General features: G+C 36.8%; 1 protein-coding gene across 2 annotated transcripts; it reads left to right on the top strand.

Moving 5' to 3' along the window:
- The first annotated feature begins 7,044 nt into the window (after positions 1–7,044).
- On the top strand, positions 7,045–8,842 carry LOC105510324 (protein SET). Of its 2 annotated transcripts, XM_011940039.1 has the most exons (2): positions 7,045–7,912; positions 7,954–8,842. In XM_011940039.1, the coding sequence occupies exons 1-2, from the start codon at positions 7,105–7,107 to the stop codon at positions 7,959–7,961; spliced, it is 816 nt and encodes a 271-aa protein (XP_011795429.1). In that variant the 5' UTR covers positions 7,045–7,104; the 3' UTR covers positions 7,962–8,842. The 2 variants fall into 2 exon arrangements, with proteins under 2 accessions (XP_011795429.1, XP_011795428.1); XM_011940038.1 differs by having other exon boundaries at positions 7,045–8,842.
- Positions 8,843–12,911: the final 4,069 nt, after the last annotated feature.

The raw sequence follows: 12,911 nt of genomic DNA, 5'->3' as shown, positions 1-12,911 counted from the left end.
AGAGAAATGGAAAATGACAAATACTGTAGCTTACTAGCTAAGGCTTATTGGTTTCACCTGAGAGATTACTTTCAACAAAGCTTATTTTTATTTTTATTTTTTGAGATGAAGTTTTACTCTTGTTTCCCATGCTGGAGGGCAATGGCACAATCTTGGCTCACTGCAACCTCCACCTCCCAAGTTCAAGTGATTCTCCTGCCTCAGCCTCCTGAGTAGCTGGGATTACAAGCACCCATCACCATGCCTGGCTAATTTTTGTATTTTTTAGAAGAGATAGGGTTTCACCAATTTGGCCAGGCTGTTCTCAAACTCCTGACCCCAGGTGATCCACCCACCTCGGCCTCCCAAAGTGCTGTGATTATAGACATAAGCCACCATGCCTGGCCATAGCAAAGTTCAGAACCAGAAATATTGACCGTTTGGCATGGCTAAAGTCAGGTAATAGAAATTTAAAAGGAGTTTACAAATTTTTAAAAGAGCACTACAGTTAAAAGTCAGCTTAATTAAAAGCCAGTATTCAAGCTCTAACAACCTGGAACTCCTTGAGAAAAACAGGAGATGCCACAGACCGCATTTTGGGAAAAGCCTCTGTTTTCCTCATGGAACTCAAGGAATTAAAAGCAGATAAATCCCTCTCAAAACTAAGGCTCTGTTTTGTTTTGCATTGTGTTAACTTACATTTTTTACTTTTGGGAGTGTCAGAAATTATTTTGCATTAAGAGAGAACTTTGGTGTGTAATAACTAACTAGGTAGGAAATATACTTTTAGCAATGGCTCTTGGTAGTTATGGGGGGATACTTGGCTCTTTTCACATTTGGCTCAGAGAAGCATGCTCTTTGCCACCTGAAAGGTATGGAGATATCACCACCCTCCACTTAGGATAAAACTCCCATCAAAAATGAGCTAATCACAGAATAGGCTGATTGACTTCGGGTTGCTTTGCAATGAAATGGATGGTAAAAAATCATTGTATTGTCTTGTTCCATAGTGTTTCTCTTTTTGGGGGTATCCAGGATCTGGTATAAAAAATGGGACCCTTAATTTTGGGGGATTTGTTTTGCCTTCCAGATGACCCTAAAACCTGTATGCTTTAAAGAGAAACACTGACAAATGAGAAATCTTACAACTACTGGATCTTCTTCTGTCTATTTATACGTGTTGTGTTTGTAATGTTTATACCTAGGAGAGCTCCAATTAATTGGCTTAAAAGTAATCAAAGCTTAAATCAAGTATTTTGTCAGAAAAGTGTAATGCTTTTTAGTTCACATGATTTAAGTAATCTTTGGGAAGTAAAAACAATTTTACATGCAAGGTGTGTAAAGAAAGTGTGTTTTTGGTAAAAGATTATAAGAAGCATGGAAATATGGATTTTTTTTTGACTAGCTCAGGGGGTTAAAGGATTATTTAAGTTAGATAGGATAAAGCTAAAGGTTTGGACAAGTTATGGAGGGTTTGTGAAAAGTTAATCTTGTAAAAAAATTTCTATGTGTAAACATAAGAACTAAATTAAAGGGGTATTGAGTTTGTTTTTTTAAATTGAGCATTGGAATGAAAGCACAACAGGTTTTTTCTAGAGCACTGATTTGCTCTTTAACAAAAATTTGTAAAGGGTTATAAAAGGTTTATGAGAATCTTACCTTGTGGTCAGACATTAAAATTTAATAGATTTGCCTATAAGATTTTATTAACAATTGGGGTTGACAGTAATAGTACACTATTACAATAGGTAAAAATTGTCTTCTCTCTGGAACAAGATTTTCATGTAATATTTTTTAAAATGAAAGATTTTTTGCTTGCCTTTTGAATAAACTATAGGGAAAAAAAGGAAAGACAAAAGACAGATGGTTTGGAAAGCTAAGTCTGCCCTCTTAATGAGTACAAGTTTTTGCCTTTTTAAAAATGTTTGAGTTATCATTTTGGCTAAATGAATGAATTATGGCGACTTGGGATTTAATTTTGTAATATCAAGTGTTTTAAACCTTTGATATTTAACAAACTTTCCAAAATTAAATTATAAATTGCATCTTTTTCTGACTTAATTAATCTTTTAGATATTAGGTCACTTAAAGTTCAAAAATCATATTTGGCTTATTTTGTATAAAAATCACACAGAAAACATTGTCAAACATGAAATGATGTTCACTTTTCCTTGGACTGTGTTTGTATAACTATGTTATTGGTATGTGTTATGAAATTATGGGAAACTCCTATAATTCTGATATGGCTTTGCATAGGTTATTTATACTTATAATTGTTATGTAAAATTGTTGCATGCCACAGAAATAACCAAAATTCTACTCAATTGTGTTTTTAACAGAGGCTTCCTTAATTTGTCATCCATGGACAATTGTCTTGTTTTGATCCTCATGAGAAGGTGGTTTTCCAATCAACTATAGAACTCTAATAGATGCTCTTAAATGCAGATTTCTGATAACTTTGGAGACTGTCACATTAGAAAAGAGGAAAAAAGTTTCAGGGCTCTCATAGAGAGCTGGAATTTTCATGAATATCAAGCAGAATAGAGGTTAACTGCATGGACTGGACTAATAGAAGCCTGAAGTAATCTTTCTAAAGTTGCTAACCTTTTGTTTTATTTTTCAGAGTTAAGGAAACTTTTGAGCTATTGACAGCTTTTAACAATTGAGTAAAGTATACTCTTGTGGACAAAATTTGGAGCATATTTATTTATTTCTCTCTGCCTGATTTTTCCAGAATTTGCAACTATTTGTGAGTATTCTTAAATTATGGAACTATAGTTATTTGCGTAAGTGTAATAAGAATCTGTTTTCTTTTGTAACAAGACATAATTGGAGACACTGGTTATTTTACTAAGGCTTTGACTGGAATGGCATGCTTTCCTCTAATAAATCAAACTTGACTTATATAGCCAATTAAATCCCCTTGGGAAAACTAGCCTCATACCTTGTCTATACGTTCCCTGTACAGGGTTCCTGATCTGTGGTAAGTAAAGAGTATCACTTTCTCACAGGTCCAGGAGCCCCATGTTATCTTGGGACCTCAATAGGAAAAAGTTTACTCAACTCATAGGTATTTGATATTAAAACCCATGGCTGGGCTTGACTTAAAAATAAAATTTATCTGAAATTCCTTTTATGGAACAAAAGTTCCACCAAAGCCAATTAAAAAACCTATGTGGGGCCAGGCACATTGGCTCACACCTGTAATCCCAGCACTTTGGGAGGCTGAGGTGGGTGGATCACCTGAGGTCAGGAGTTCAAGACCAGCCTGGCCAGCATGGGGAAACCTCAACTGTACTGAAAATACAAAAAATCAGCAGGTCATCATGGCAGGTGTCTGTAATCCCACCTACTCGGGAGGCTGAGGCAGAAGAATCTCTTGAACCCAGGAGGCAGAGGTTGCAGTGAGCCGAGATCACACCCATTGCACTCCAACCTGGGCAACAAGAACGAAACTCCATCTCATAAATAAATAAATAAATAAATAAATAAATAAATCCTATGTGAAAAATAATTATTCCTGCTGCACTTTATACTAATAATCATACCAAGTATAATAAAGCAAATTGGTCCTACCATGATTTGTCTTTACTAAAAATGAAAGACTGGAGAGATAAAAAGAATTATGTTTCAAAAATTATAGTACACCTGTTATTAGATTCTAATCTCAAAAGTTGTTTTTAAGATTCTCCCTGAAATTTAGATTAATGCTACTTATTCTGGTGAACCAACCAGTGATCTCTGGCTGCTGTTTAGAAGAAATAAGAGGGATGGATACTGTAAAAATCTGGATCAGTAGTCTAATTTTGTACACATATTGGAATCAGCTAGACCTGTATCAGCTTGGTTCCAACAATTTTCCAGTTCGTGGAGAGCCTTCTTATTTAGTTTACCTGGGATAATTTTGCTTAATTTGCTTTAATGTTTTGGAATATATTGCTGTTGCACTCTTTGCACAGAAATGCAGTATTAGCTTATTGAAATTTTTTTTAAATTAAACACTTACTGATCTTCTAGATATCACCTGTTGGAACTCAAGAGTTATGAGTGGCCCTCAACATACTGACACTCTCTGACTTAGCTCCTCTCTACTCCAAATACAAGAGACTTTAATAGTTAGGTAGGAATATCATCACCCCTATTCAGCCTGAAGAAGTTACAGAAGATTGATCTTTGTCCCTCTATAACCTTTAGGATTAAGGGTTCCCTTGTAAAAGGGAGCAGGGATATATATATCAGAGATGTGTGAACCAGAGTCACTCCATCTTGAATAGGGGCTGGGTAAAGTAAGGCTGAGACCACTGGGTTGCATTCCCAGGTGGTTAGGCTTTCTAAGTCACAGGGTGAGACAGGAGGCCAGCACAAGGTACACATCACAAGGACCTTGCTAGTAAAAGGATGCGGTAAAGAAGCCAGGCAGGACCCAACAGAACCAAGATAGCGATGAAAGTAACCTCTGTTCATCCTCACTGCTCAATATATGCTAATAATATTGCGTTAGCATGCTAAAAGACACTCCCACCCAACACCATGACAGTTTACAAATGCCATGGCAATGTCAGGAAGTTACTCTATATGGGCTAAAACTGGAAGAATCCTCAGTTCTGGGAATTTCCCAGAACTTTTGTTTATTTACTACTCTAATAAACTTACTTTCACTTTATGGATTCACCTAGAATTCTTTCTTGTGGGAGAGCCAAGAACCCTCTCTTGGGGTCTGAATGAGGACCCCTTTCCAGTAACAACATGATAGAGTGCTCAGATATATAATTCTAATTCAAGGAAAGTGGAAAGAATTAGCAGCAATGTTGTAATCTACCACATCAAGGAAGTAGTTTCAAGGAGGGAAAGATCATCAGGTCTAGTTATTTCAGAGGTGTTTCATCACATAAGGCCTGAACAGACTTCATCTTATTGGTCTAAAAAAATGTATTGCTGGAGAAGGAAATAAAAATATTTTAACCCAAAATATACTTCTTTGACATATTTTGAATGGCTACCACAGAGCTGGTGTCCTTGCAAAGCTGTCCTTTGTGGAGAAAACTTACATCTGTTGAGAATCTCCATTAATGCAGCCATGCCTTCCCTTTCTGTGCCTTTCTGGGATCCAGAAGAGATTGAGAGACTGACACCTTTAAAAGTCTAAAAAGAAACACTTACCTTTTATTCTTTCCGAGGAAGCCTTCATCCACATAACAAGGCCACTTTTGCTAGCCAAGCCTCTTCCTTTTTTCCTCCCACTGTCTTGCCACTAAAGCCTGTTTTTGGAGACATCTGAGTCTACATTCTTTCTGCAATTTCAAGATGTTAAATTAGCTTCCGTTATGTATTGGGAAGTTGGGGCTTCATTCTGAAGGCTCTTGTGTATACATGTTAAATAAATGCTTATGCCTTTTCTCCTATTAATCAACCTGCTTCATATCAGTGATTTTTTTTGGTGAAAATTCAAGGGGTCAGGAGCTTATGGCCTCCACACTGGTGGGAGCATATCTTGGAGAAGGGCAGGGACAGAAACTAAGGAATAAATAGCAGGTGAAAATGGTAATAAAATACTCTTGTAAGCCTGTATGTTAAAAGAAGAGAAAACAAAATTTTAAATAAGAATATTTTTGCTGGATTGCATGTATGTTGCTTTTTAGAACATGAGAAATTAGAGCATGCTTTTTCATCATTAGGATGACACTTTTATTGAGGGTTTACTATGTGATATATATAGTTTTAAGAGCTTTACATGTGTTGCATTATTTAATCCTACAATAAACCAATGAGATATTACTATCTTATCCATTTCACAGATGAGGTAAACATATAGCAGATACACCTGACAGCATAGCAGATACACTTGACAGCAATAACTCAAGTATACCTTGAAAAAGACCCTAAGGTCTAAGAAGAATGTGTATTCACAGTTTTGAGCTAAGAAATCCAGGATTGGTCAACCCAGTGTTTCTATGAAGGACAGCTGACCTGGTCCGTACTTTGGAAGACAGGCTGTACAGGAGATCAAGATCCTTTGTTTTGGGCTAAAGGGAGGTTGCTAGGTAGAGGGTGCTAAGTAAAAATGAGATATAAACTGTATAGTTTTTACAAATGGTAATGGTTTTCCTGTCCAGCACACACTCCTAGACTACCTTGTATGTAAGTCTCCAATAAACCCTAAGAAATAGGAATTTGGCAGGACGTATTTCACAAGATATAAGTCACAAAGACCCCACCAGTAAAACAGGATGTGGTAAGGAAGCTGGTCAAAACTCACCAAAACCAAGATGGCAAGAAAAGCAACTTCTGGTTATCCTCACTGCTCATTATATGATAATTAGAATATATTAGCATGCTAAAAGACACTCCCACCAGTGCCAGGAAAGTTTACAAATGCCATGGTAATGTCCAGAAGTTACCCTGTATAGTCTGAAAGGCAGAGGGACCCTCAGTTCTGGGAGCTCCCACGTCTTTCCAAGAAAACTTACGAACTATTCACCCTTTGCTTAGCATACAATAAAGAAATAACTGTAAATATAGTCACTCAAGCAGCCCATGCTGCTACCCTGCTTATGGGAAAGCCATCCTTTGATTCCTTTACTTTTTAATAAACTTGCCTTCAGTTTACTCTGTCAGCTCACACTTGAATTCTTTTCTGGGAAAAGCCAAGAATCTATTTGGCCTCCTGGGCTGAGCCCCTATTTTGGAGTTCACCCCGCAGCACCTACGTCTTATTCACTGACTCCTACTCTCTTCTTTGGCTTCTTAGCCATTCTTAAGTTAACAGAGGTCTGGCACAGCAGTAACCGGGACTCAGAGATTAAGTATGTGGCCCAGGATCAGAAAGCTGATAAATGGCTCTAAAGCCATGCTACTCAAATAGCAGCCTTGGTGTCTTCTGGAAGTTTGTTAGGAAGTTAGAATCTCAGGTCCTACCTCAAACATACTGAAGCAGGATTAACATCTAAACCCAGGTAATATTTATTCATTAAATTTCCTGGTAATTTTTACTCATTAAAATTTGTGAAATACTCTTTTATAAGATAATTGTTGCTTTTGTTTATCTAAAATCTATTACCGAGTGTTCAGCCTGCTTCCGGACGGGTGAGGAGACTCGTGGTCTGGTTCTAGGACTTCCCTAACAGCATGGCCCCTAAACGTCAGTCTCCACTCCTGCCTCAAAAGAAGAAACCAAGACCACCGCCTGCTCTGGGACCGGAGGAGACATCGGCCTCTGCAGGCTTGCCGAAGAAGGGAGAAAAAGAACAGCAAGAAGCAATTGAACACATTGATGAAGTACAAAATGAAATAGACAGACTTAGTGAACAAGCCAGTGAGCAGATTTTGAAAGTAGAACAGAAATATAACAAACTCCACCAACCATTTTTTCAGAAGAGGTCAGAATTGATCGCCAAAATCCCAAATTTTTGGGTAACAACATTTGTCAACCATCCACAAGTGTCTGCACTGCTTGGGGAGGAAGACGAAGAGGCACTGCATTATTTGACCAGAGTTGAAGTGACAGAATTTGAAGATATTAAATCAGGTTACAGAATAGATTTTTATTTTGATGAAAATCCTTACTTTGAAAATAAAGTTCTCTCCAAAGAATTTCATCTGAATGAGAGTGGTGATCCATCTTCAAAGTCCACCGAAATCAAATGGAAATCTGGAAAGGATTTGATGAAACGTTCAAGTCAAATGCAGAATAAAGCCAGCAGGAAGAGGCAGCATGAGGAACCAGAGAGCTTCTTTACCTGGTTTACTGACCATTCTGATGCAGGTGCTGATGAGTTAGGAGAGGTCATCAAAGATGATATTTGGCCAAACCCATTACAGTACTACTTGGTTCCTGATATGGATGATGAAGAAGGAGAAGGAGAAGAAGATGATGATGATGATGAAGAGGAGGAAGGATTAGAAGATATTGATGAAGAAGGGGATGAGGATGAAGGTGAAGAAGATGAAGATGATGATGAAGGGGAGGAAGGAGAGGAGGATGAAGGAGAAGATGACTAATAGAACACTGATGGATTCCAAACTTCCTTTTTTTAAATTTTCTCCAGTCCCTGGGAGCAAGTTGCAGTCTTGCAGTCTTTTTTTTTTTTTTTTTCCCTCTTGTGCTCAGTCACCCTGTTCTTGAGGTCTCTTTTCTCTACTCCATGGTTCTCAACTTATTTGGGGGGAAATACCTTGAGCAGAATACAATGGGAAAAGAGTCTCTACCCCTTTCTGTTCGAAGTTCATTTTTATCCCTTCCTGTCTCAACAAAAACTGTATGGAATCAACACCACCGAGCTCTGTGGGAAAAAAGAAAACCCTGCTCCCTTCGCTCTGCTGGAAGCTGGAGGGTGCTAGGCCCCTGTGTAGTAGTGCATAGAATTCTAGCTTTTTTCCTCCTTTCTCTGTCTATTGGGCTCAGAGAGTACACTGTGTCTCTATGTGAATATGGACAGTTAGCATTTACCAACATGTATCTGTCTACTTTCTCTTGTTTAAAAAAAGAAAAAAAAACTTAAAAAATGGGGTTATAGAAGGTCAGCAAAGGGTGGGTTTGAGATGTTTGGGTGGGTTAAGTGGGCATTTTGACAACATGGCTTCTCCTTTGGCATGTTTAATTGTGATATTTGACAGACATCCTTGCAGTTTAAGATGACACTTTTAAAAATAAATTCTCTCCTAATGATGACTTGAGTGCTGCCACTCAATGGGAGAATCAGCAGAACCTGTAGGATCTTATTTGGAATTGACATTCTCTATTGTAATTTTGTTCCTGTTTATTTTTAAATTTTCTTTTTGTTTCACTGGAAAGGAAAGGTGATGCTCAGTTTTAAACGTTAAAAGTGTACAAGTTGCTTTGTTACAATAAAACTAAATGTGTACACACACACACAAAAAAAATCTATTACCACATTGTCTAATAACTGTGTCTCTTTTTTTTAAACTTTAAACTTTTCTTTATCTTCTTCATAACAATCCTTTCACAGTACATTTAAGAAATCACCAAATACAAGCAATCCTCATTGTTTGTGGATTCCATTATTTGCAAATCTGCCTACTCACTAAAATTTACTTGTACCCTCAAAATCAATGCTCACTGCATTTTTTTGGATATTTGTGGACATGTGTGGAGTGACAAAATATTTGAATTTCCTCATACTCATTCCCAGAAAAGTCCTACAGGGCAATGGTCCGTCTTGTTTCAGCTCTTCTACCATTAATGTGTCCTATTTGTAGTCTATTTAGTGCCATATTTTCACATCTTTGCACTTTTTGTTAGTGATTTTGCTGTTTAAAATGGCCTCCAAGGTTGGGAGCAGTCACTCATGCCTGTAATCCCAGCACTTTGGGAGGCCGAGGTGGGTAGATCACCTGAGGTCAGTAGTTTGAGACCAACTTGGCCAACACAGTGAAACCCCTTATCCACTAAAAATACAAAAAAAATTAGCCAGGTATGGTGGCAGGTGCCTGTAATCTCAGCTACTTGGGAGGCTGAGGCAGAATTGCTGGAACCTAGGAGGCAGAGGTTGCAGTGAGCTGAGATCATGCCATTCATGCCATTGCACTCCAGCCTGGGCTGACAGCGAGACTCCATCACACACACACACAAAAACAAAAAACAAAAAAACAAAACAAAGCAAAAAAACCCCATAACCTCCAAATGTAGTGCTAAAATGCTGCATAGTGTTCCTGAACAAAGAAAGGCTGTGATTTGACTTACAGAGAAAATATGTGTGTTAGATAAGCTTAACTCAGGTTTGAGTTATAGTGCTCTTGACCATTAGTTTAATGTTAATTAATCAACAATACAGTACATCCAGAAAGAGAAAGAGGGTATCTGCTGATCTATATGTAATGCTCCTTCAGGAACTGCTAAAGTTACGTCTATCATCAATAACGAAGCTATAGAAAACCAGCTAAAATTGTATATTTGTGAGATGGCCACCAATTTAACAGAAGAGTAGTGAGCAGCATTGCTGTGAGGCTAGAAGCCAAAGAAATTTACGTCCACATCATTCAGAGTCAGGAAAATGTTAAACCCTTCTTGACCAGTCTTTATTTATAAAGAAATACTACACATAAATAATTATTTGTAAGAACATTATCTTAAATATGGTATCTTCACAGAAATATACATTAGACATGGTAATGTATTGATCAGTTGATAGAAATTTTGTGACTAGAGGCTTGCAGGAGCCTACATTTGTATTTCCTTTAGGACCAATGTTTCAGTATTTGCTAGTTCAGTGTTTACAACAATTTTATAGAACAAAACTACTGCAGAAAGTTGAATTGACTTTACTTACTATGAGCCAGCATTGTTCCTGGTACTAGAAATACAAAATAAATAAAACAGATAATCCCTTCCTCTTGTGGGTCTTATTGTTTAGTGAGGGAGCTATATATTTATATGTAAAAGACAGATGAATCAATACATACGCACTGTACAAAAAGGTAAATCAGGGTGAGAGGACAGAGAGTGGCAGGGACTACTACGTATGATGGAAAGGCTAGGTAAGACTTCTCTAAGGATGGGGCATATAAGAAGAGAACTAAATAAAGTGAAGGGCAAGTCATGCGAAGATCTAGCATTTCAGAAGCTGAGAAAAAGTACAAATGCCTGGAGGCAAAACATGAATGAATCTTATTCATCTTTGGTTGTCCAAATACATGGTATGAGACTGGTACCCAGTAGACATTTAATCAATATCTTGATTGACTTTCTTATTCTTTTTGAGTATCATTGTGTAGTTATCAACAGGAACACTAAGGAAAGGGAATAGGAGAGGGGCTTATTTATTTTGTTCTACTAAGGAATGCCATAACACCACGTACCTAAAAGTTTCTGAGATTCAAGAAATCATCTAGTAGATCAGGTGAATATGATATTATTTCAGCAATTGTAGAGATAACCCCAAAAATATTTGTCTAAGGTTGAAAGCCAATAATTATAAGAGATGAGATTCCTAGCATAGAATATGTTTATAATTTAGGCAAGTATTTAAATTTAATCTAGATTAAATTTAATCTAGAAAGATATCCCAAGATATATATATCCTAAGATCCCAGGACATATATCTTGTAGAATGAGTTCTGTATTATACCTGAATAATCCTACTCTAAAAGATTGTCAATTTATTGTTTATTTTTTCCTCCCTGGTATAAGCAAGATATTCTTGCTCTAAAAGAATATGTTACTCAATCAGGCATTATCAATTATTTACTTTTCTTTTGTTCTTTCGTTTGTTTATTAATTAATAGGAAATTATTGGGTTCCTACTGTGGACCATGCAGTGTGTTAGTAATTAGTCGACAGAGACAATAAGTCTGGACAAACTGAATGAAAGGCTAAGCCCTGGAGCTACCAAGTGACTAGAAGCAAAACAATATTTTATTTGTACTTGAAATTTTACCTTATCTAATAAGGGCTGGGGCGAGAACACGATCATGAGTGAAATTGAAGCATCCAGATAATTGGAATCAGGCAGACCTGGATAATAACATAACTTCCCAATAGCCTGCCAACTGGGGAAAATAAAATCTGAAATTCAGTTTAATCCTATCAAAATAGACTTTCAGAAAAGTTAAAAACATAACCTATGTACAAATAAAAGGAGCATGGTTTAAAGATTTACATCAATAATGAGGAAAACTCCAGGCGATAAAACTGATTCAAAGGAGAACACGAGAAACAGAGAGTTATACATCCTATTAGGCAAAGCATGCTGAAGTAAATTTGCTAAATTGGAGACAAAACAATTTAACATCATACAGAGCAACGAAACCTTACATTTTTGAGTTATTTAGTTATTGGCAAAAATAATTGTCATTTCTACTGAACAATAATCTACAAGTTAACATGTATTTTAACAGAATTTGCCCCCTAATCAATAGTGTACAGTAAACTTATAAAAGGTCTATTTCCTAAAAACCAAATAATCCTTGGTCTTCTTGAACAATGGTACAGTATGATTTTGAAAGCATATGTAGTCATTCATTGTCTTATTTTTAGTTTTGGATGATTTTTCTAACACCAAAATCCTAGAAATATTGTGCACATTAGAAGCAACCCAATGTCTAGCATATAACAGATGCTCAACTAATGATAGTTAAGTGTCTAGTAGGTTTTCTCCATCTTCCCCTATATAATTTATTCAAACTGTAAGGAAGCCCCAAAACGAAAGTATGAAAACAGCAGCAGTGGAAATAAGTCAGTATGATCCACAAAATGGCCTGTAGGCATATTCCTCCACAGCTCAATGGTTGACAAGAAGCAGCATGGGACACCAGCATGACACCCTGAACAGTAAGAGGCTACTCTGCCTTGTGGTTTGAGACAAGTTGCTCCTAATAGAAAATAGCATCGAAAACTAACCAAGCAGTATTGATTTAGTGATGCCTGTTAATGTTGCTCTATTTGTTGGCCATATTCCTGCATTTCCAATTACTCTCCAGGTACTGCATAAGCAGCTCCGTTGGAAGGCTCCATAAGTACACCACAGCATCTTCAATTGGTTTTAATATGTAAACGTGGCACTATTTAAATATTTCTTCTGCACAGATACTTTTTTTTCTCCTTATTACAAATAAATTACTTAGCTCACAAAATTATCTGAACAGTAAGGTACAAATAAGGAAACATTATTGTTTGCTGGTTGAGGAGATAAGCAGTTAAACATCTAGAGGTGAAGTGGAGGACAATTAACATCCCAGCCCACTCAATTATCATATAATGCCCACTTCTCAGGGAATTAAAGCTATTACAATCTGCTACTATGAATAAATGAGTATTTTAGCTCTCAAAGGGTAATGTAATAGTCTTGAAAATAATCTTTTTATGAGATTGTGGCTTTATCAGTTATAGTTTAGAGACAGGATAAACACTGACTATGTATCGAATTATAATGACTGCTGGAGGGTGCTTGCATTTGGGTTTCCAATATTATTAATTT

Source organism: Colobus angolensis, unplaced genomic scaffold, assembly GCF_000951035.1.
Source record: "Colobus angolensis palliatus isolate OR3802 unplaced genomic scaffold, Cang.pa_1.0 Scaffold186, whole genome shotgun sequence".
In the NCBI taxonomy this organism is placed as follows: Eukaryota; Metazoa; Chordata; class Mammalia; order Primates; family Cercopithecidae; genus Colobus; species Colobus angolensis.
This window is presented reverse-complemented; position numbering and strand designations above follow the sequence as displayed.